The following is a 23,785-nucleotide window of genomic DNA, read 5'->3' as shown; positions in this document are numbered from 1 at the left end:
GAGATTGGGCCGTGGAGGAGAATCTGTACTCATGGTTGAACTCTGATATTTCAATCTCATTTGTAGTTTCACATCTCCTGTTACATTAATAAATTGAATTTCTGGTTTTCTTGCATCAGTGTGTCATAAGTTTGGTTAATGTGAAACCAGTCCATGGGAGCCCAGGGGTGCTGACGGTATAATTTCTGTGCATGTGGCATTTCTACCCGTGCAGATGTGGCTGGATGATGTCCACCTTCCTCACTGATTTCTCCCAGCAGCAGGGTCCTCTCCCACCCCCGGATGTGAGGATGGGATCTCTCTGAGTAGGTCAGTCAGAGGCCGAGTCCACCAATCAGATGAAGTACCTGGAAGTGGATTTAATAGAAGAAAAGGGCTTCCAGGTAGTCCGATGGGCTGTTCGAGTCCGTTTGGTGAAAAGCTGTCCACTGTCTGTGGTTGAGCTGCTTCTTTGCTGTTTAAAACTCTGTATTACATGAAGGGATTTTAAAAAGCAGAAAGGTGTGATTTCAGGTGGTATATCCGCACCGGTGACTAGTGCTGGATGACCGCCTTTGTGAGGAATAGACAGAGTCTTACAAACTTCATAAAACAGCTTTAAAAGCTCTGCGTATGGGATGCACTTCGTATGGGGTCCAGTTCATGACTGGTCGCGCTGAGAGGGCACGTAACTGATGATGGCAGAAAGGACACGGAGGCATCAAAAAAGTCTCAGTCATGTTCCGTGTTTAGAGGATGGAGCACAGTGTAATATATTTGAGCTGGTTTTTCACTGAACACTTTTGAGTATTTTCTAGGACTCCCCAATCCCCCAAGGTTCCATGCAGCTGGGTGTCCCCTCAGTGCAGCTCTGTCAGCGCTTTCCCTGGGCTGACGCGGTGTCACGGGGAGCAGGACGGTCAGTGTCCCCGGCTCCTCTGAGCTCCGTCTCCTCATCCGCAGAGCCTGGTTTCTCATCCGTGTCTACTTAGTAGAGTTGCTGAGAATCACACGTGATGCTTGTCAGGTGTGATTTGTGGTTGTCTCTGTGATAGGCGTATAGTCAATATTTGATAGAAACACCTGTTTTTTATTATAATTGTGGCTCCTAGATTGCAGTGGTTTTTAGTCTGCATTTTTTTTATATAAATGTATTCTTATTTTTAAATAAGCACTTGTATTTATTTATTTTCATGAAGGTACTGGGGATTGAAGCAAGGAACATGTGCATGCTCAACAGGTGCTCTACAACGGAGTAAATCCCACCCTCCTTGTCTGCACTTAAAAATAAATATTTCAATACACAAAATATTTCTTAAACACCATCATGGGTCCTATTTTCTGCATAGACAATTGAATACATATGCCATCTCAATATGAATAAATGTCGTAGGGACATACCTTTCTAAGTCTGTTAACGTGTTTTAAAACAATCATAGCTAGTGAAAAACACGAGTCTTGGATCCACTACTTCTTAGGGTCTGCTTTGCCATCATGGGGAATTACATTCTACAGAGAAGGCTAATTGGATCTCATTGATATTTGGATGATTTTGCAATGTTCAAGGCTTTCAAAAGCTGACCGTTTTGTATTTTAAACTAACTACAAAGTTATCTTCTAGACGTTGTAAATCCTTAGCTTGTGAAGTGCCCAGTAATTCAGTTTGTATATGTCAGTGTCTCTGTGAACGTGTATGTGTGTGATATCAGGAATGTAGAAATAAGTTCCATATAGCCTTCTGAAACCTTTCTCCTCCAGTTCAAGGTGTAGGTATATGTTTACACAAATAAATTGATACTCTTTTGTGATTTGGCATATTGGTGGGAATAAGAGGTTCTCATAATTGTTTCAGAAGGGTTGGGGAGCATGAGCTTAGAAAATGAGAGGAGATAGAGGCAGGGAGGTTCTTTAAACTTTGTGCAAGATGAGAAACAGTAGCTTTTCTTTTTTCTTCTAAAGCAAACTGGCACTGAATTGTAAAATACTATACTCAGAATTGCTTTTCTGATCAGAGACAAGTGCCTCAGATTTTTCAAGGCAACATGAATGATGAAATGTGTTTTAGCAGTTATCTTTAAAAGTAGCTTTATTTTTCAAGTAAAAGGCTATAGCCTGTTCTTTTTTTCCAGCTGTACAAGAATTTCTCATTGATCCAGGTACGTGATCAATGTGTTTAGTTTCTTTGGGTTATTTTTTTTTAAGTGCTTGATTCATTCTGGTGTGAATGAATGTTTAAAATTTCTGGATTTTGATCTTTAAAACTTGCTGATTTATCAGAACTGCTAAAAACCTGATGTTTGTTCCTTGTTTGGTGGGGCAACCTATTGATTTATGTTGTCTGTTATAGAGGGAAATTCTTCCTCTAGCCTGTAGATAATTAAGTGAATGGTTTGCAGTGTGACTTAAAAATTATTTGAATGCATTGAGCATGTTTGTCCAGTGAATTTTGGATTGAGTCATAATAATGACTTTGCTTTGATTCTGTGGCTTTTGTCATCTCCACAAGAATTTGAATTCTCTGTTGAATTTTGTATTCGTGTTCTTAACAGGGGAAGGAATTTTGCATATTTTACAGAGGTGGGTTTTCCTATCCCCTCTGAATTCCTTCTGTAATTGATACAGCGAAAATCTGTTATTGCAGTGCTTAATTATTTCATAAAATTTTTTTGGCTTAATCAGAAACAATGACAAAGAATGATAAGAAAAAATATGAAAACCTTCCTTCCTTTGAAGAATAGAAATGAGGTGTTCAGGCTCACGCACGCTTTGTACCTGACACACTTACTCTCATGTCATTGTGTATCATGAGTCGGAGATGGAGTTGCTTCAGGTTTATAGATTTTTGTTGTAACATTTGTGTTGAATTCATTCTCTAGGCATGATGATTCCTGTTGCCTTTGTGGAAAGTGTAGATGAAGGGAAACAAATGCTTTGTTTTGTTTTCAGGAGGCCTGAGATGCTGATGAGAAAAGAGTAGAGGGTGGGCTGAGGAAAATAGTGACAGACCCTCACCTCCAGGCTGAAATTGATGAACAAAGAAATCAATTAAGTGTATTGGTATTTGACTAATAGAAGTCAGACAGCCCAGACTGTCTAGTTATGCCCAAAGGAAAGTACTGAATTCACCTGCAGAATTAGGTGCTTTACCATGTAGAAGCAGCTTAGAGCAATCAGAAAAATCAGTCTTATGATGAGATATTAAAAGAATACAATATCTTTTATTTCTGAAACTTTTCTACGTTAAGTTGTGTAGAGCTAAAATTAAGTTTCAAGCACCAGGAGTTAAGAGTTTAGGTGGTTCTGTGGGATCGTTATTCAGGGATGTGTCTAGACCCTGCTGGAGTGGCCGAAGCTGGCAGGAAAAGACCCAGAGCCAGGATTTGTTATCCTAGGATGTCCTCCATAATTTTTCCATGTGGAAGCCCATGATTGGGTTAACAAATTGTAACACATCCCAGCCGACTGTCAACTATAAGAAGAAAAAATGTGCTTAGTAACTGCTTTAAAGCAAGCACCTGTGCATCCTCACTCCTGTCTCCTTGTCATAAAAAGGAGAGACAATGCCTTGCTTGCATATTTGAGGTTATAGATAGCACTCTGCTTATTGCACAGCAATGACCCAGGCCCTCAGCTATAAACGCCGGGCCTGCGTGGTGTTAGATAGTCTATTATCCCCAAAACAGGGACCAGGCTGGTCTGGTGGTCTGCTTTGTAATGAACATGTCTAAAAAATGTATCTTGTTCCCCTCACCCCATGACTTCCCTAAAGGTAAACTAAGCCTTAGTACTCATGGTGGAGTCTACAATCTCTGTCTCATCCCTTCTTTCCCCAAGTTCCTGCCTACTATCTCACAACTGTTAATGACTTTTTCCTTTGATTATACACAATAAATATGGGAGCATTTGAGAGACTCGTGGAGTTGGCTCCCTAATCCCTCTTGCTTTCTTTCCTTTTTCCACAGTCTTGAGTAATTCATTCCTTGTCGGTAAGACTTCCGCCAGCCAGAACCCACAGTTCCAGGTGAGAAGGATGCAGGCTTTATCCCTCCTACACGAGGGACAGAGAGTAGATAATTGAGATATGCTCCCCTGTGGTCCCTTCCTGCCCCAGGGCCACTCCAGTTCACTTGCAGCCTTTTGGCCTCTGCTCACAGGGCCTCTGTCCCAGGATTGACTGCAGCCTTTTATTCCCTTGTCAACATTCCCTGTGCCTTTCAGAGGTTGGTCTCTTCTCTGCAATTCAACCCTGGCAGATGTGATGATGGTCAGCGTGCTTGTGGGCAGTTACTTGGGGAATCCCAGGAGCCATGCTGATTCTCCTGAGTCATTCGGGGTTACAGAACTGTCAAGCACTGCAGGAAGGCCATTCACGTGAGTTCAACACAGCATTACATCACTTTCATTTTATTTTTGAATGTTCAGTGGAGAAATTATTTCTAGCACACTGTTCCAGATTTTAGGCCACCTGCTTTCCTCACCACCATTTCCTTGTTGGCTCTGGTGCTTGTTTTAAGAACCAGGTTTCTTCTCTGGTCATATGTAGCAGCTGGGCTTGCTGAATCCTTGAATTGCATTTGAAGCAGAATGCTTCTTCGTGATGTCAAACTGATTTTCCTTGTCATGTCTGAATATTTCGTGTACACTCAGCAACAGTTTCAAGTGAAATGCTCTTGTCCAATTTCGGTTAACTAATATTTGCTGATCTCCTGCTTTCATGCTGAGGGCAGTTTCTTCTTCCTGTAATAAATGTTAGCAATTTGTATTTACTATGGAAGGTACTAGCCCGAGGTGCTTTTGTTCTTAACAGTTTTAATACAAATCACCCATTAAAATGTACAGCGGATTTTACTCTATGCCCAGAAATGTGCATCCCAGTCAATCTTAGAACATTTTCATCCCCCCAACAGGAGACGCCGTATGCATAAGCAGACATTATCAACTTCCCCATCCTCCCCAAGCCCCAGGGAGCCACTCTTCTGTCTCTGTGGATTTGCGTGTGCTGAACATTTCATGCAAATCGAGTCACTTCATGTAAGTGGAACCGTCTATTTTGACTGACTTCTTTCACACTGAGTAACGTTTTCAATATTTGTCCACATTGTGGCCTGGGTCAGTACTCTATGCTTCGCTATTGCTGAATAATATTCCACTGTATGGCTGGGCCCCTCTGTTTACCCATTCATCACGTGATAGACATTTGGGTTGTTTCTGTTTTTTGGCTCTGAAAAGTAATGGAGAAAAGTAATGGTGAAAATTTCTGTAGGAGTTTTTATGTGAACATTTGTTTTCAATTCTCTTACTTCTGTGCCCAGGAAGCAGAATTGCTGGATCATTCAGAAACCAAATGTTCAATTCTCTGAGGACATGCCAGGATGTTTTCCAAAGTGGCCACGCTGTGTTACGTTCTCACGAGCAAGGGCTGCGAGCTCCGCTTCCTCTGTGTCCTCATTAATGCTTATTAATCTTTTTTTGATTATAACCTATTGTAGTGAGTGTGAAGCGGTTTCTCCTAGTTCTTTTGACTTGATTTCCTTTAGAGCTAATGCTATTGAACATCATTTCATTGTGCTTATTGGCCATTTGTATATTTTCCTTGAAAAATATATTTTCAGATCCTTTATTCATTTTTTAATTGAGTTGTCTTTTTATTGTTGAGCTGTGGAATTTTTTTTTGATACACAAATTCCTTATCAGATAAATGATTTGAAAAAATTTTCTCCTGAGTGTTGTTTTTTTCACTTTCTGGATGGTGTCTTTTGAAGCAAAGTTTTAAATTTTAATGAACTCCAATTTATCTCTGTTTTCATTTTTCCTTGTGCTTTTGGGGTAATATTAAATATCTGATGTATTTTATTTAAACTTGTATATTTAAAATAACTTAATTCTTAGACCATTCTAGGAGATGGATACTGTTGTTGTCCCCAGTCTAGGCATCGGAGACTGAGATGCAGAGAATTTCACTGACATATCAGTGTCAAAGCTACCCAGTGCTGTGGGAATTCAGACCCTCATGTTTTCCCCTAGCATCTGAGCTCTTCACCACCATGCTCCACTCTTTCCAGGAATCGTTAATGAAAAAATCTTTACTTTTTTGATTTCTTGTTAGATTTTTTTCTCATTGGGGACCTCATCTCCTCATTTTACTTTTGGATATCAGTGTAGATTTATTATAGGGCTCATGTAGGCAGAAGCATTGCTATCAGTTAACTTCTTTATTACTCACTCTCCAGTGATGATTGTTACTAGTTGACCTAATCAAGTCATGCTTAAGTCTTTCCTGCTCATGACGCTAACAGCAGAGTCATGGCTTATAGAATGCTCAAAGAAGAAAGTACTTGACTGATTTTATTTTGCTACCCAATCAAATCAATCAAATAAAAACCCCGGTGTTGACACAGACTATAAGCCCTCCAGAATAGGGTCACTGTCTTCCTTGTGTTTCATTTGTTGGGTCACAGTGTCTGGAGAGTGCCTTGCTGTCCAGCAGTTTTGTGAGGATACGGTGCTCGTGAATCATTTTAAGGACAGAATTTTGACAATAGACTGTTGTTTATTTCATGAGGGAAAAGGTAGTATAGAATTACTTCTCAGATCTGTTTTAAAATTAAGCTTTGAATTTTGAGAATAGTCCAAGAAACCATAAAAAGATTTTTTTCACTAATTTTAGATCTATCTTAGACACATTATGTTTACATAGCAGAGTAACTTATCAAGTAGATTTGACAAGAGGGGTGTAATATTGATTATTTGTTTTAATTGAAATATTCTACCTGGGATAAAGTAATCAGTGCCTATAAATGAACAAATATGTTTGTATTTCTATGCAACATGGGAGCAGACTTCATATGTTTCTATATAATATATATGACTGTGTGTTTTAATCTTTCTGTCAGTGTTTTAATAGTTTTTCAGCAATTTTGTAACTTTAGAATTCTTCTAAGAAAATCACCCCCGATTCTAGTGCAGTTTGTACTGTGTATCCTGTCTTATGCATGGGAATCCACTGTCCCCACAGTGAGGAATTTCCTCTCCTATTGTGTTAGTAGCAGAGTTAAAGGAACTGTGATTTCTAGGCCTTTGCTCTCCATGTGTTTGCAGTTGGCTGTCAGTCACGATTTTCCCTTTCCTGAGTTTTCATTGTTATATTAGGATTTCTGAAAATAACTATTAATATGTTGCATTGGTCTCCCTAGAAACTTGACGTCTTAGTGCTTTTCAGTTTTCAATTTATGAAAAATGCAAATGCAGTCTTGTTTTTAAGTTGTCCTTTTTCACTAGATATTTGTTTATCTCTTTATTGATAAAATAATGTTTTCCCAATGAATGAATCTGTGTGCATGTTTTAAAGGATAACTTATTTTTTATTTTTCTTATTGTAACAGTAATATTCATTGTAGAGAATTTAGTAAATAAGGATAAACACAGTAATAACTTCACAATGGCCTCTAATCTCACCTGGAGGTAAAGTTGTAAGGTTTGAAATTGAGAATTACAAGTCCTCTCAAATTGTTCTTTTTCAAATACGTTTTGGTTACTGAGATCCTCGAATTCCCAAATGAATTGTAGCAGCAGATAGTCAGTTTCTGCAGAGGAGCCCGCTGGGATTGTGATCGAGACCACGTTGAATATACGAATTGCTCTGGGGAGCACTGCCATTCCAAGAGCATTGTCTTTTGATAGAGGAATGTGTGTGGAGTGTCTGTCCTTGTATTTAGGTCTTCTTAACTTTTTTTTCAACAATGCTTTGAGTTTACAGAGTACTATTTTACTTTTTTTTATCTTTGCCTTTATACTGAGGACAAGTGTGCAAGTTACTGGGATCAGAAATGTATTTGAGCCCCGCAACTTGCTGCCACCATGGATGCTGCGCTCTTGCTTCGCCCGCTGTACAATCTTGCACAGAATACGACCTCAGTAACTCTCTCTTGAATGAATGATTATATGATTGTTGGATGATGCTTGAGAGTCCTTGTGATGATTTTTTTCCCCAGCTTTTCCCCAGTTTTTAACTATGCCCTTTCTCTTCCTAAACTCGAGCCTGGGTTTCAGCCTGCCTGTGGCATTGATTTTCCTTGTCTGTGGACTCTTCCTTTCACTGGTTCCCGATAATGTTACATGTGGGCTGTGGAAACTTGCTAGATGTCAAGAAAGAGCAAATCCATTGTATGCTAATATTTTTAGAGTGTGTTATTGTTTTATCGATTGAAATTAAATGAGGCTCCCCCCCCCGAGCCCTCCCATGAGCTCTTTTCGCCTTCCTACAGCTGATACTGCTCTAATTGCTGCATGTGCCCTTTCCCCAGCTTTGGTTTTGGAATTGAATAAGTCACCATCACTGGAGCCCTCTCTTTAAAAGATAAAGAGAACATTTGCTCCTTCTTCCTGTTTGGGGACTTCGATGAGATGAGATCCCAGATAAAGAATGGAGCCCCACCTCATTCTGACCTCCGCTCTTTCCGTTCATTTCTTCACGGGAAAAGAGTACTATTCAACAGTATAAAGATTAATTGTGAGCTAATGAGATAGACAAGACAACCAATCATTTATTAAATACCCTTTCATGATAGAAACAAATGTATATTACACACAAACAGCACACAAAGCACGGTAGTACCATGGTTACATTCGTGGGACCGAGTTTGATTCCTGCTCTGGAGTGACAAGTCCTGTGTGATGGAGAACTGGTAGGTTGGCTTAGCATCTCCAGGACTGATTTTCTGTCCTGCAGAGATGGGGCTCGCTAGGCGACCCCCCCCGTAGAGGTGCTGTGGGGTGTAAATGACGCGTGTTGGCAGCCTGAGCACAGCTGCTTGTTCCTCGTAAGTGCAGGGTAGCATAGCTTTTGCAGTGACGGCTTTATGACCGCCCCATGTAGACTGTCAGTGCTCCGAAGGGATGCCTTGTGGTTTGGAGATGGGATTCTCACTTCTGTAAATACCCAAGTATAGTGTTATTGGGCCCTGCTGATTTGAGTCTATTCTTTAGAAAGTACATATTGTAGATATATTTTTCAAGCATGCGTGCTTTTTTTCTTTTACTATTTAAAGTTCTACCCTCTCATCTCTTGGTGTTACTTTTCATGGAATCCAGGAAACAGTCCTAAGCTACCTGCCTCTTCACACTTTTCCGTGGTGGTTTCCTTCCCTGATTAGAAGAGGGTTTTGCATAGGAAATTTTATTTGTTCCCCTTTTCTCTCTGTCTGCCCATCTCTCACCTCTCAATCTGTCCATTTCTCAACCCACTGATTCTTCTGACATGTTCCAAAACGCATTTCAGGCAGCTTACAGAAGAACAGATACCAAATAAACAGGTGAGAAAATGGAGCCAAGTTCAGACAATGAGGCTAGGTGGCGAGCCTGTGTGAGGGTTGCAGGCGTGAGACACACGCCTCTGCCCTGTGACTTATAAGATCGACAGCAGCAGTGTGCTTCAAGCTCCCAGCAGACACAGGGAAGCAGGGTTTGTGGGAGATGCTTACTGGCTGTGAAATAAATAAGTGGCTTAGGAGAAGCTCAGCCTTTCCAGCTACTAAGGCTCAGGAGAATATTTTGAGTGTCTTCCAAAATCAGAGTATGGCATCTTTTCTTTTTTCAGAGTTCTATGTATAGTTGGTTACATTCTATACCTGGAAATTTCTCCAAAACTGCTTCCCACGTGAGTCCCATGGCTCGGGAATTGGGTGGTTCTGCTCGTTGACGGGGGTTGGCCAGAAACAGAAAATGAGAGCCTCAAAGGAGCCTGGGATTTGTCAGTTATGTTTTGTCAGTGCTGTAGGGTTCAAGAAATGCTTTCACCGTTTCTCTCCATCTGAGGCGGCAGCGTGATGTCTTACCAGCATCAGGAGCTCAGGGCCAAAAGATGGTGGGGGTTGACTGCACTGCCGTCAAGACAGCTGAGCTAGTCACTGCAGGTGTGGTTCTTTTACATACTGCATTTCATGTTCTTTACTAGAATGTTTCAACAGGGAGTTAATTAACTGAGTTAATTAACATTTAATAAATATGATGCTTTGTTGAAAAGACAGTTATAGGCAGAATATAAGCTGTGAACTCTTTAAAAATGGCTTCATTACTGAAATTTCATTTGGGAAGATACACAGTCTATCTTATATATGCCTCTCTTTTAAAGTAACAAAGAAACAAGACAGAAAAGGCAGAGGATGATTTCTGTTCTTCCTCTCGGCTTGCAGGTGCCCTCACCCCCAGTAGCATCAATCCAGACACCAGCACTGACACTGGCCGTGCTCAGAACTGCCTCAGGCCTGAAGACACTGATGACAAATAGAAGGGGTTCACACCCTGTTACAGCAGGTGCTCTCAATTTGTGGGTTCTTATGTAACTGCGTGGTGTTAATCAGGATCGCCCGTCCTACATTGTGTGATGCTACTGCCTTGTCTCCTAGTTACTTGTTTCTCTAAGTATTCTTGTATTATTCTCCAATGCGTAGTACTACACACCTAAAAATGCTTTCTTTCAGATGAAAAAGAATGTGCATTTAAAATAATAACTCTGAAAAAGTGGGCAAAAGAGGCTATCCTTGTCCCGCTATTCAAAGATAATAATTAACACGTTAACGTATATTTTCGTCAGTGTGTATCACCTCTGTCATAAAAAACCAGAGAGCACTCTGTGACTGTTTACTCTGTGGACACCTCCATTTTCCATTCGGCTTTTTATATGTTTTTCTACAATATTCTATCTCCTCTGGCATGATTTTTGATGACCAGTATAGCATTCTGTCTTGTGGAGGCATCGTCCATTTTACTTCGGACTTAAATAAACTTTTAAATTCCAAGTATACTTAACTGAAATACTGAAAAGAGAACTGTGGTGGTACAGGAAGGCCCTACCTTCCTTCCCCTTATTTCCGAAGATTAAAAGCTGTTGAAAATTTGGTATATATATTTCATGACCTTTATGCCTATGACATACATATATACACACATATGAGAATTCCATGTATACGTGTGTGTATATATGCTTTATTTAAAAATGAGACCATACTATATGTTTTTCTGCAGCTCGCTTCAATCACTCAGGTGTATATCATAGACGTCCTCCCACTCCAGACTCACACGGTCCTTTCAGATAGAGTGGAGGGGTCTCCTGATTTGCAGGTGTGGTCTCTTTCCCACGCACACCTTTGGTGAGAGAATGCTGTGGACAAGGCCCTGGACCACAGCGAAACGCCGGCTCCCTCATTGCTCGCAGCTCATCGTGATTTACCACATCATTGTCTTGCTGGTGGACAGTTAAGTTTTCTCCATTTTCCACTGTCAGAAAGGATATTTGACTGGCATCCTTCTTGTACAGACATTCCTGTGATCCTTTATGAGTATTCCTTTAGTTAAGGCTTCTGGAAATTTAGTCCCTGGAAGTGACATTTACATTCATCACAGACTCCTTTCAAGTGACTCTAGAAATTCCTTCCATAGGGGAATGAAAAGATGCACAATTACTTATGTAACCAATTCTCTATTGCTGGATATGATTTCACTTCAGTTTTTCTTCCCACCATTGTAAACAGTGCTGTGTAAATGCCCTGATGGGTACATCTTTTTGGACTAAATTTGTTTTTTCCTAAAGGAAACGATTCCTAGAAGTGGTGTTGAGTCAGTGTGTACGTACGTTTTTCAGAGTTTACATATCCATCGACATGTCGTCTTCTGAAAATGTCGCTCATGGTTTCTTCTCCCACAGATGGACACTAGCTAGAATATCTTTTAAAAATATTTGCCAATATGATGAGCAAAAGTGCTTTTTCATTGTTTTAGTTTGCATTTGATGACCAGTGAGTTATTGAGCATTTTTCACTCATTAGCCATTTGACTTTTTTAAAATGAATGATTCCTTTTATCCTTTGCACACATTTAAGTGGGGAAGCTTCTTGTTGCTTTGTGACAGCTCTTTGTATGTTATGAACATTAACTTCTTGTCTTCAACAACATGTATCACAGAGCTTTTTCTTGTCATTTCTTGCCTTTCATTTTGTTCAGGAGGATTTTTATTTTGGTAGTGTCTCAAAATATTCTTATGATAGTAAATGTATTCCTTATGGGTTTTATCTTTGACATTATTCTTAAAAATAATTTCTTATACTGGAATAAATCTCTGTAGGTTTTTTTTAATCTCTAAGATGGAGATGATAATAGTGCTTGTTAATGTAAGGGTAAGTTGAGTTAATAAGAGCAAAGTGTTGTATTTGCTGTTATTAGTACTTTTTAATATTTACATCACTGTCTGTAATTTATCTTGTGGTCCTTATGAGAGGAATAGTATTTATTCTTTCCAGGTGATTCTCAGATTGTCTCAGGACAATTATTGAAGTCATACTTTTCTCTTTGATTTGAAATCCCACCTTTACAAAATACTTATGTACACTAGAGTCTCTTTTTGAGCTCATGGTTCCCTTCTGTTAATCTGTCTTTCTTACTCCAGCACCATAACTTACATATTGTAAAAATTTATTTAATACTTGGCTGTCTGAATTTTTTTTGATTCTTTTCTTCCATCCCAAATTTTCTTGTCTAGTATTATGATTTTATTATTCATGAAGAATTCCAAAATATTTTGTTCAAGTTAAAAAAAATCAGATTGGAGTTGTCATGGGATTTTTTAGTAAGTTTTGAATTATTCTGATGAGAACTTACATCTTTACAAAACTGCTTTCCTCCATGCAATTTGTTGATGTCTCTACATTCTCACCTCTTACTTTACCCCTCAGTACAGTCCTGAAGTTTCTCCATTTAGAACATGGGCATTATTTTTTAACTTATTCCAGATTATTGTTTCTGTTTTTGTCAATTTTGTAAGTGAAAATTTTTTGCTATTATATTTTTAAACACTTAAAACTGAAATTTAGAAAGGAAGATTCGGTTTGTAAATACTCACTTTGTAATTTGTCACTTAAAATTGTAAGTATTAAGTAGTTGTTCCAGAATCCTTTCTTTTTTGTTTTTAAAAATTTGTGTCAAAAATTCTCAAAATGGTCATAGCTAAGTAGTATAGGTGGGGAGACAGATGGAGAGAGGTAGTGTGGCTCATGTACAAACTGTGAGCAGTTTCATGGCTGCCTTTAGGCTGGAGAAACCACAGAAGAGCCCAGGTTAGACAAGGAATGGCTTTTTATGCACTTGAAAGCCAGCTTTCCTGCCTGTATGGTGAAGCCTGGTGGGCGTGGCAGGTAGATGATCAAGGTCTGATCAAGGTCATTTGCTGCACAGAGCGCTGTGTCTGTGAGAAATGTTGACCATTGCCATGGCAAATGCTTGGTGCCAGGAACAATGCAGGGGAGCTGGGGAGCCTGTGTTAAAGATTTTCCAGTCCTGGGAGTGGGAAGATCAGACTCTGCATTCAGATCTGAGTTTGAATTAATCCTCTTTAGTTTACTGGACCTCTGACTTTTGTCAAGTTATGCAACCTGTTTGAACTCCTGCTTTGTTGTCTCTCAAAACAGGAGAATTACAGCCTGCTGCTAGAGTGTTTGATCAGGGTAAATGATTTGTGTCTATAAAATGCCACGTACAGTCACAAGCTCAGTGAACAATGAGCTGTCCCCTCTTCTCCTGCAACTCAATACTCGATAAGTCATCAGCGGAAAGTGAGTCCCTAAATTGAATGTGGTGCAAGGAAGAACAAAACTAACGTCTTGCCTTTCCCTGGCAGTATTCTTACTTCTTTGCTTCATGTACCTCTTTTCTCCTTCACTCTCCCCTTTCACCTCCTCCAACAAGAGCCTGAGACTCTCTCAGAACACTAGATTCAAATTATTTAAATGTTGGCTCATTCCCATGAAATGACAGTGACTTAAAAAAACTGTACACATCCCAGAATTCATTGTATTTGATTTACACACACACACACGTGCACACACACACACATCAGGCTACCTCCCATTTGCTGAGGGAGAAGGACCACTTTTTCTGAGTTTTCATTTACTCAGCGTGAGAGCAGTCTCTTAAGCAGAATTTCACCTGGCTTCATACATGGTTTTTTAAATTGGATTTCTGCTTTTTGTCCATAAAAATATTCTCCTATTAGAAGACAGGAAGTGGAGACATAGATATTCTGCTGAGATATTGGTGTTATCATATTTGAGTTTTAATGGACATAAGACAGCATAGAGTCATAAATTTTTATGGATGAGAATCCATGATGATGTACTTTGGACAAGAACCTGGGTCTCCTGCCATCGTGTCCATGCGGGTGAAGAGGCAACTGGGTGGGGGATGGCAGGGAACCTTCTTGCTTGAGTTCCAGGTTCTTGTTAGTTTTCATTGCTCAGCTGCCTTTAGTTTATGTCCATGAGGCCTCTCATGGGAAGGTCACTATGTCCTGAGAGACTGAGTTACTAATCAGCAGAAAGCTCTGGACCCACTCATATTTTCCAGAGTTTTTCTGCTGACCTGCTGACACTTTATATAAATGAGACCTAACAAACTACTGGATATAAAATCGTTATTGTTATCATTTGCCCTCAAGTTCAATAGGAATGGGGTGCTGTCTCAGGCTGTCTAAGGCTAGATCTGAACAAAGATAGGGTGATAGGCTGTGCTGCTGGACCCTCCCCAGTCGAATGGGATTTCCACCTTAGTTTTTAGAATCAGGCAGATGAGTTCAAATCTTGTCTTTACCAGTTATTAGCTTTGTGACCTTGGGGAAATACTTTTTTGGTTCCAATTTTCTTTATCTGTAAATAAGTTCAGTATTTATTTTAGGGTTTTTGTTTTACAATTGAATGCACTAATTCCCTAATTTATTCCTAAAATACTGATCACATGGTTCTATGCTGGTGCCTTAGTAGTTGATTACTAAGGGACACAACAGTGAGAATGGGGGTGGGGCCCCTGGATCATACAGCTTATATTCCAGGATATGCTTGTAAAAGACAGGATTGCAGTGGATTTTTAGTAAATGTCCATTCCTTTCCTAATCCCCATTGATTGTGTATATATCTTTTTACTAATATATGAACAATTTTTTTGCAGTTTAAATCTCTTTGTAGTATTTAAAGAATGTAGCTATAACAAAAATACGTGAAATAAAATGACTTGACTTTTATTTTCCTTTCAATAAGCAAAACAAAATAAAATAGAAAAGAAAAGAAAAAGTATTGAAGGAGTAGAAATAATTTTATTTCCGTGGAATCAACTCCCTATGTTAGGTTTTTCCATTGTGTTGTTCAACAGCATATAAAATTGACAGGTTGTGAATTCAGTGTTGATAGCTAGGTGAGTATAGTTTCTTTTTGTGGTTGTCTTTGATGAATTATTTGCACTAGATCATAAATGATGTGCATGTTACATATTGGAAACGAGGAAACATTGGAGACATACTACCTCCAATGCAGTCATTTTGTTACCGAGTCCAAACTCGTTCTGCTCGCCGCATGACAGGCCAATAAACCGGGAGATGAGGTGTTGGAGCAAGGAATAGTGACTTCACTTGCAATGCTGGCAGACCCAGAAGACGGCAGACTGATGTCCTGGAGAACTATCTTCCCCAAGTAAGAATTCAGTCTCCTTTTATACTAAAAAGGGGCGGGGTTGTGATTGGTTGTTGCATACTTCTTGCTTTATGAATTGTTTGTCCTTTGAATCCGCTGTTCTTGCAGCTGTCCATGTGGATCAAATCATGGTACCCCTGTAAAACCTCCAAAAAAACAAAGGCTATTCTCTATTATGCAACTTGCCATCTCTACAGAAGTGCAGATGAGCTAACATTTTTAAAGATCAGGGCCAGGAGAATAGGCTTTCCTGTAGATTTCAGGCTAAAGGCAACTTTCTTTTTCAAATGGTGCAGAGCTACCAAGTCTGAGCCTAGGAAACAGGGCACAGGTTTAAACCCAAAGGAACAGATCTAACATAGGGTAAAAACTGTTATATTTTATTACAATTCCCTTTCCAGCTTCATAGATAATTTTAGTAAGAAACATGGGCAATTTTGTATTTTTGCTTCTTAATAACCGATAAGTGGACCAACTATATTTTGTGAGCAGGGATGCTGTGCAGGCATTGGGGTGACAGCAAACTCTTGTTGGGGGTGGCCGACCCTGCAACATCTCTGATGCCCCGTGAGTGTTGGTGAGGGTCCCCATAGCCAGGGGCTCTCTTCAGGAACCAGCATATGGGCATTGACTTCTGGAGACCTCTTTTTCGGCTGCAGGAATTTTTTTCAGATATTGAGATTGAAAAATCACTCCAGCTGGGAATAATTAGGGAAAAAAAGAAAAGGAAAAGGGTTTGGAGTAGAGTAGAAGAGTAGGACATAAGATCACGGAGCCTGAGTGCTTGGCAGCGGGGCCTCGGGAGAGAGGGGAGCAGAGGTGGGGAGGGGCCTGGCTCCGGAACCAGCTCCTGTAATTGTCCCCGCGCGCAAGCCACATAGCTTTAAATTGACCTGGGCCACCTCTCTGGGCTGGATATCACCCTGGGCAGAACCGTGGTATCTGTAAAGTAAAATGACTTCACAACTATTGCACAGAGCTGCAGGTGTAAGAGAGCCTAAGCCTGTCTCAGAGTGCGGTGGACAAGCGGAAAGGAACGGCAAAATTTCCACTGACAATTGAAATTTTGTTAAATAGCCTGTTACAGTTGTTTGCATCACTTGAATGAATGCAGGCATATTTCTGTGGGCATTTATAGGTTCACTGAACCCCACCAGCCCCTCTTGCCCCCATCGGAGATGGGCTTTCTCAAGCACAGTGCCCCTCCTGCTTGGGTGGAAAACGCTGCTGGTCCTTGCCTGGGGCCGGGCTGCTGCAGGGCACCGAATCCCCGAGGCACGGCCTGTGAGACACGACAGGAACATCTCTGCCCTTGACTGGGTGCCTCCGTTTCCCCTGCAGTGTAAAAATGCTGGTGACTGAGTTAGAAGCATGCTTCCAAGCTGTCCATGTCCTTGGCATCCAGAAGCGGAGCCTGGAAGCTTTCGAATTTATCCAGAATGCGGTTTACATTCACCTTCAGCAGGTGAGTGTATGTCCTCACACAAGTGGAGGAATTACTGCAGTTTTCCTGGAACTTTCTCACTACAAGTCCATTTGATTTTTCTGTGCTAGGATTCAGTATGGCCTGCTAAAAACTCTGGAGTGAGATCTTGAAACCCTGATGAAGAGCATTATTTATTTCATTTCTCTATATGATACTCTTTTACTTTTAAAATTCAGAATTTTTGGTTGTTTCAGGAATTTTTTGGGGGGGTTGGAGAATCATCTTTGTGACCTGTTGCTTTGTGCCTCTCACCTGTCTTCTGTCACTTGCGAGGTGGTTCCATTTGTGACCCTGTCCGGGTTGTTCATGTTATAAAACATAAAGCCTGTAAAAGTACAGTCCCTATTCCTCCGAAGACATTCCACAAATACTCCTTTAACCTGGGTGTTGTTTTAAGAAGACAGAATCTTTAGAACATGTCCTTGCAGGTTGCTAGTGCAAAATCCCAAAATCAATAGTCTAGCTCAACATCTAAAATCTTTCTAATTTACCTTGGAATTGTATGGATAAGTGAAGCAGTTTGCTAAGAACTCAGACCAGGTTTAGAATACAGGCTGGTGTAGCTCCGTAGGTCCTCCCAAGTGGATGCTCTGCCAGAGGGCGGGGCCGAGGGGAGAGGGCGGGTCCTGCCCTCCCTGAGGTGACAATTTCATGGCAAAGACTTTCACCTGGTGAAGAACTTGGAGTTTCTTCTAAGAAGAGTGGGTCTGAAATGAGTCCAAAAAGCGCGGGAGTGACACAGTCCCATTTGTCTCAAGTAGGGGAGAGCGGCTGTGGGGCCACTTAGGAGACTCGTGAGTCCAGGTGGGCAGTGTTGGTGGCTTCCACTTGAGCAGTGGGACGGTCAGTGTTTAAAAGCGAACATATTGAAGGCATGTTTAGATGGTAAAAAGGAAAGGATGAAGGCTGTCTGTGAATGCAGGATGGAGTAAGGCCCAGGTTTCTGGATGGATTAATGAGTTAAATGATGGTCCTTCTGTGTTCTGAGGAGGGAAAGCTGCAGAGGGAGTTCTGCGGAAAACTGATGAGTTCAGCTGTGAGTAAAGTGAAAGGTTGTTAGATGGGTGATCTGGGAGCTCAGGTGAGAGCCAGTAGTGAATAGGGGGAGGTGAGAGGGACTTTCAAATAATTCTGTCTTGTGAACATACAAATAAGTATGAGTAATGACACAATTAACACCTCTATATTCTGGATTTAAAGCCCAGTAACATTTTGCTATACTGACTGCAGAGGTTCTTAATATTTTTTAATAGAAATAAATAGAGACAAAATAGTGGAGTTAGTGAGCATCTTAGAGTAGATATGTGTCCTTGTATGTATTTTTATACCTCATCTGTTTATAACCATAATCTACAAAAAGTTATCTTGCTTAGCATAAGAGTTAAACACAGGGACGTGACACACATTGTTGCGGGTTGAAGCTGATCTTCTCGGGCAAATTATGGACCCTCTCTTTGCCTTAGTTGCATCATCTGTGACTGCCCCAGGGCCCCTCATCACAGCTGATTTCCTAGAGTAGATGTTGGGAGGGAGGCTGCTGAAGGGATTAAGAGGTGGCAACTGCTAGGGATATTGAAGAGAGAGACAAAAACTGATTAAAGCCGATAAACTGAGTACAAATACCCTCTAAATAGAAGGAATCCCGCAGTGTTTTGAGCCGCTTATCATAAGGGAAAGAAAATCACGTGGATCCAAAGCTCTTGAGCATATGAGTATTGTGGGTGGGAGGGTGTCATTATAAAAGTGTTGAGAAAAAGCCTCTTTGTTTTCCTTGACAATACCAGTAAGGATGGGGAGCAGAAGCGATACCCTCTGCTTCACAGTTGAAGGTGCTGTTTTGTGCGAAACTGACCAAAGTTTGGAAACCAGTCATCAGCGATGCTGGCAAATGAAGAGGCTTCTGGATTGGGTGGGGCACTTGCTGTGACTTCCAGGTGACCTGCTGGCTGGGGGCTGTGAGGCGGGCAGTAGTTTTGCAGAGTGGCCCGGGCATAATCCCTGGCTCTGATGCTGCTGGTCTGATTAACAGATCTGGGCGCACACTGTCCTAATGGGGCAGCTCGGGATGTGGCCTGGGACACCTGCCGTGCTGAGAGCGAGAAGAGGGCTCCCCTGAAGGGGTGTCCCTGTGGAGATTGGAAACGTACTCCAGCAGGGGAGGAAGAGCCTCTGAGCAGCGGGCCGGATGCACAGGCAAGACCAGCAAGAGCACTGATGTTTCCGGGAGCCGGAAGTCATACAGTGGCCCAAACAGCCTTGTTCCTGAGAGACTGGAGGGAATAGATGCTGAAAAGGCAGGCTAGGGTCAGACCCTGTGGTGGGCTATGAGTGACAGGAGAGGACTGTTCAGGCAGGCATGAGAGAAACCTGTGGGCGTCCCAGCTGGGGTGTCACGCCGAAGGGAAGAACAGAGTTATAGACTTTGCCACTTATTAGCTGTGTGACTTTGAGCAATATCACCCCACATCTCTCTCTATATATATTCATCTCTAAAGTGACACAGTGACAAGGTCGTGTCATCAGAAGTATTAGCTTAGCTCTGATCCTCTTTGTCCAGTCCTGTCAGTGCTTCCCTGCAAGGTTCTGCAACGGCTGCTTTTACCCTGAGACGGGAGGGCTTAGAGGGACATTGTAATACCCGAGGGCAGGAAGGGGTTGCTTTAAAAGCAGACATGTAACCGCCTGCAGCTGCAGACCTGCAGACAGTTTGGTTGACGGTCCTTGAGAGGACTTTGGAGGCCTTAGCGTCGCCTTAAGTGTTGTTTCCCCTTGGGGACCGGATTTGCCTTTGGGGATTGATGTTGAAGATTTGAGCTTCTGCAAAGCTGTTTTCAGAGATGTGTATATACGTAAAATATCATATAAAATAAAATGATTTATTTAACGTGTGCGACTTTGTAGCTGTTAGGAACAGCTCTGTTGGCCTGGTCTCCACGGAGGACACCAAGGGTCAGCAGAGCGTGCAGGAAGGCAGGCAGCCTGCAGTGCTTCTGCGGGGGGTTCTCCCCAGCATGGTGCTCTGCTGAGTTGAGTCTTCTATGAGTTTGGTTGCCAGAGGAGCAGACAGCAAATTAATGAGTTCTGGAGGGATTGTATAATGACAGGAAGAAATAGGAACCCAGAGATTTTCCGGAATAAAACAAGCTTTTGGTTCCTGATTCAGTGTGTTCCATTACAGAATTGATGAGTTGTGTCTATTCTGAAAAGTCATTGAAATAAATGTTCAGCCTAAATGTTAAGGGCTTTGTTTTATTTGGCTGGAGGACTCGAGCCGGGATGACAGCATCTCAGATCACTCTGAGGGACTGCTCCCAAGAGGTAGGGGAGGAGCTAGGATATATAGAAGCATACAACAAGGACCAGGTAATTGGAATAATAAAATATTGCTTGTTACCTAAAGAAAACCAGATATCTCAAGTTCAAGTATTTACTGCTTTTCTATGTATGGTGGGAAGCAAATATTTGGGTCATTGAATTCATTCCTTTGGCAAGCACCTGGCTATCTAGGGCCAGTATCCTGTCCTTTCTTACTCTGAGTCTGCTCAGAGGGCACCACTGTGAGTGGCTGAGAGGCCGGGCTGTAGGCATGTACTCGCTGGGGATTGGCAGCAGCCGCTGATGACTTGGATTCAGCATTCTTTGTTTACTGTCATGGTTGCAGTATTTTCATGCACAATGTAGTATTTTCATTCACAGTGCTCCCGTTTGGTCCTAAATTCGACCAATATTTTGAGAAACATTTCATGACCAATTTTGTCCCACGGTGCTAGGATGGCTCATTCCTAGTTCAGGTGAAGAATCTTCTGAGTTGCCATTGAGGTGTTAGTTTTTTTTTATCAGGCCCTGTTGATACTAAAAGTTCTCTGGATCACCTGTCTTACTAGTCTATTATGATCCAGAAAGTGTTTAACCTTCTTTGCTCATTTCCATACCTAGAATCACACTATTATATTTATTTTATTCAGGGTTATAAATTTTATCTGTTTCTTCAAGATGTTTAGCCATCATCAATTTTGTGGGCCTAGTTACACATTGGGAAATGTAACAGACAACAATTTTATAAAATAGACAGGATATAAGTACTACAGCTAGTAATGTTAATAAAGTCACGAGTAAGAATTTAATAGTCGAGAAGTTGTATTATTGGGTTAAAATTTTGCTTGTGTTTCTGAGTTTGATCCTATGAGAAAGTTCATATTTATGGTCAGGGTCAGAGCAGGTATTAATTGGCCAGGTGAAATCTCCCACCTTGTAAGATCAACAGTGGCCTAAACAGAACTATAATTTCTTTTTAGAATAACGTTTCTGAGGGCTATCTAGTTAGAGCGTTGGAGTAGGGAAACCCACCAAGGTAACACAGAAGTACTAGACATAGGTAATTTATCATAAACTTAACAAGTGGAGTAGTTCATAATCAAAGGTTGGAGAAATTATCAAAGTAATTGGTATACAGTCCTGGTCCGGTGTCTTGGGTCAGCTGTCTAGCTCAGATGTTGTCTTCTTCTCATCCTGGTCTGGTAGCTTTTTCTCCATTTGGGCATTGTTTTAAGGTGAGCAGCGCTCTATAGGCCAGTGCACTGCAGGGGATGTTTCTGATAGGAAATGAATCCGAGAGTCCGTTTCCTTCAGCTTTGGTGTGTATGGTCTAGTTAAGAGTACCAGAAAAAGGGTCCTTCCATTCAGGTTGGAGACAGTCCTTTAAGTCATGCCTGTTGCAGTATGTATAATCCCCTGGCTGCAGGTCATGAGGCATTGGAACTTTACCCAAGGATAGATTTCTGAGCTTCAGAAACAAACCTAGAGTATCCTTTTCATAATTCAATTAAACTGTACAGTAATGTGACATAACAGCAAGGAATGATCTGGGAAGTGTCTTAGTAAATATGGACCTCAATTAACAAAACTAGAATTTAATATCCACTAAAATATAATTTTTTTCTCTCTTAAGTTACCCTCAGTTTTCTCAAATATAGCCAAATCAAGATTAATTTCTTTACAAGTTAAATCTGATTATTTGATCATATAGGCTTTTTTAAATTGGCTGTGTTGGAAGTTTTAATACGGAGTCTCAGGGTAGAATGTTAACGTTTGCTAAGGCCAAGAAAGCCACGTCAAGGCTTTTCATGGGTTTCTGCCTTACAGATTTAGGTAAATTCTTTTCTCTTTAAAATCCTTAAAATACTTTTATACTCCTATATCTGTTAGGAGATGATCTCCCTAATTTGTTTGATAAAGCCACTGAGGACCTAAGTGTTTTTAGTCTGTTGAGGGATCAGATAGAGAGAAAAGATAACTGTTCCTAGTGTGATTACATAGGTATAATTTATCAAATTGCTGTGAACCGTAACTAGCTTAAGGAGAAGAGATTCTTTATGTGTGGGAAACAGGTTAAAAGCCAGTAGTATTTCAAACAATATCAAAAATTATAACCATATTCACCAGGTTACTCAGTCCCATGTAACTAATTCTTTTAATGAGAGTTTTCATTAGAACTTTAAAATGTCTTACCCAGTTTAGTTCACTGCTATAGTGTGAAATTTATTAGAAATCAGTAAATCTCCTTGAAGAGAAAGCATTTTGCAAAACCATCAGAAGAAAACAATTAACTGTCTATAAATGACAAAAGATTTAAAAGCATGGTTAAACACCATTACACTATAATCAATAAAGAAACCTGTTCACTATACCCATAATTATCACTGGTAACATTTCAGATATACCAGAATTTTAGGGAGTTCATATAATTTCTACAATATCTATATTAATAATATTGTCTCATTCAATATAACCTTAGAAGTTTTATGATTCATTTGACAATTCCATGTTATTTAAAATGCCAAATGAGAATTTATAGTTTAAAATCTCTCTTTGGGATATTTCAGGGGCCTTCTGTAGCATCCCAAACTTAACTGGAGATTAAAAGTATTTTAATTAATTAAATTAATTTTTATTTAATTAATTAGAATTTTATATTTGGGGAGCTTTTTGAAAGATTTCAGAACACTTGGTCAGATAAACATATAGATCACTGTAAAGTAGTACTAATTCATTAACAAGAAAATACGTCAAATGTAAAGGCAGAACAGATCAGCTAAGTGGTATAAGAAGTTTTACAATCTGTTACTGAAGGTGGATTAACATTTTAAGAAAATTTTTTCCTCTTAACAGAGAGAAAAACAATTCTAATCTTGTACCAGCTTACTTCTAAGATTCATTTACGTTGCCCAATTTGATTCTAAACTTAGCCAATTCTGACCATGTACAAAACTCTTTCCTAGGGTTCCTTTTCCACAAGCCTTCCACAGCTTTCTATACTTATATTAGTGTGTCCCTTATTTTTCTTCCATTCAGAAGTAACCAGGTTCAGGAGAAAGTCACTATTTTTCATTAACAAAATATAATTCCATTCTTATATCTTCATTTACATATTTATATTACTTTCCTAGGATACTGAGATCATTCCCTTACTAATAGAGACTATTTCCGTGTGGCACCAACCATTTATTAATATTTCTATACACCTTTAGTTTCACTGTAAGAGGAAGTTAAATGTTAAGTAATTCGTATTTCAATGTTATTTTATCTGAAAATGGCATAGCTATTTAATAAAATCTTGTAATTTAACTTAATTTAGAACAACACTAGAATTTAAAGATACCAAACATTTAGAGATTATCTTAAGCATACATTTTAAAAATATATTTTAAATATTTACCCAAAGCTCTCATCTCATTTGCATTTAATTTACTTAAAATTTTACCACAGCACATTACTTTTATTTTTTTTTGACAAATCTGCAACAGATATAACAGGA

The 23,785-nt window shown here is 40.2% G+C and overlaps 1 protein-coding gene across 1 annotated transcript in view; it reads left to right on the top strand.

Annotated features, from left to right (window-relative positions):
• The window catches only part of LOC140687500 (uncharacterized), a 55,235-nt gene that overhangs the window by 28,813 nt on the left and 2,637 nt on the right, over positions 1-23,785 (top strand). Inside the window, exons 3-6 of the mRNA XM_072944631.1 lie at positions 4,198-4,350; positions 4,887-5,010; positions 15,376-15,485; positions 16,827-16,950. Of these exons, the coding sequence (XP_072800732.1) occupies positions 4,198-4,350; positions 4,887-5,010; positions 15,376-15,485; positions 16,827-16,950 (511 nt within the window). The remainder of the gene's footprint in view (positions 1-4,197; positions 4,351-4,886; positions 5,011-15,375; positions 15,486-16,826; positions 16,951-23,785) is intronic.

This window comes from Vicugna pacos, chromosome 19 (genome assembly GCF_048564905.1).
Source record: "Vicugna pacos chromosome 19, VicPac4, whole genome shotgun sequence".
Lineage (NCBI taxonomy): Eukaryota > Metazoa > Chordata > Mammalia > Artiodactyla > Camelidae > Vicugna > Vicugna pacos.
This window is presented reverse-complemented; position numbering and strand designations above follow the sequence as displayed.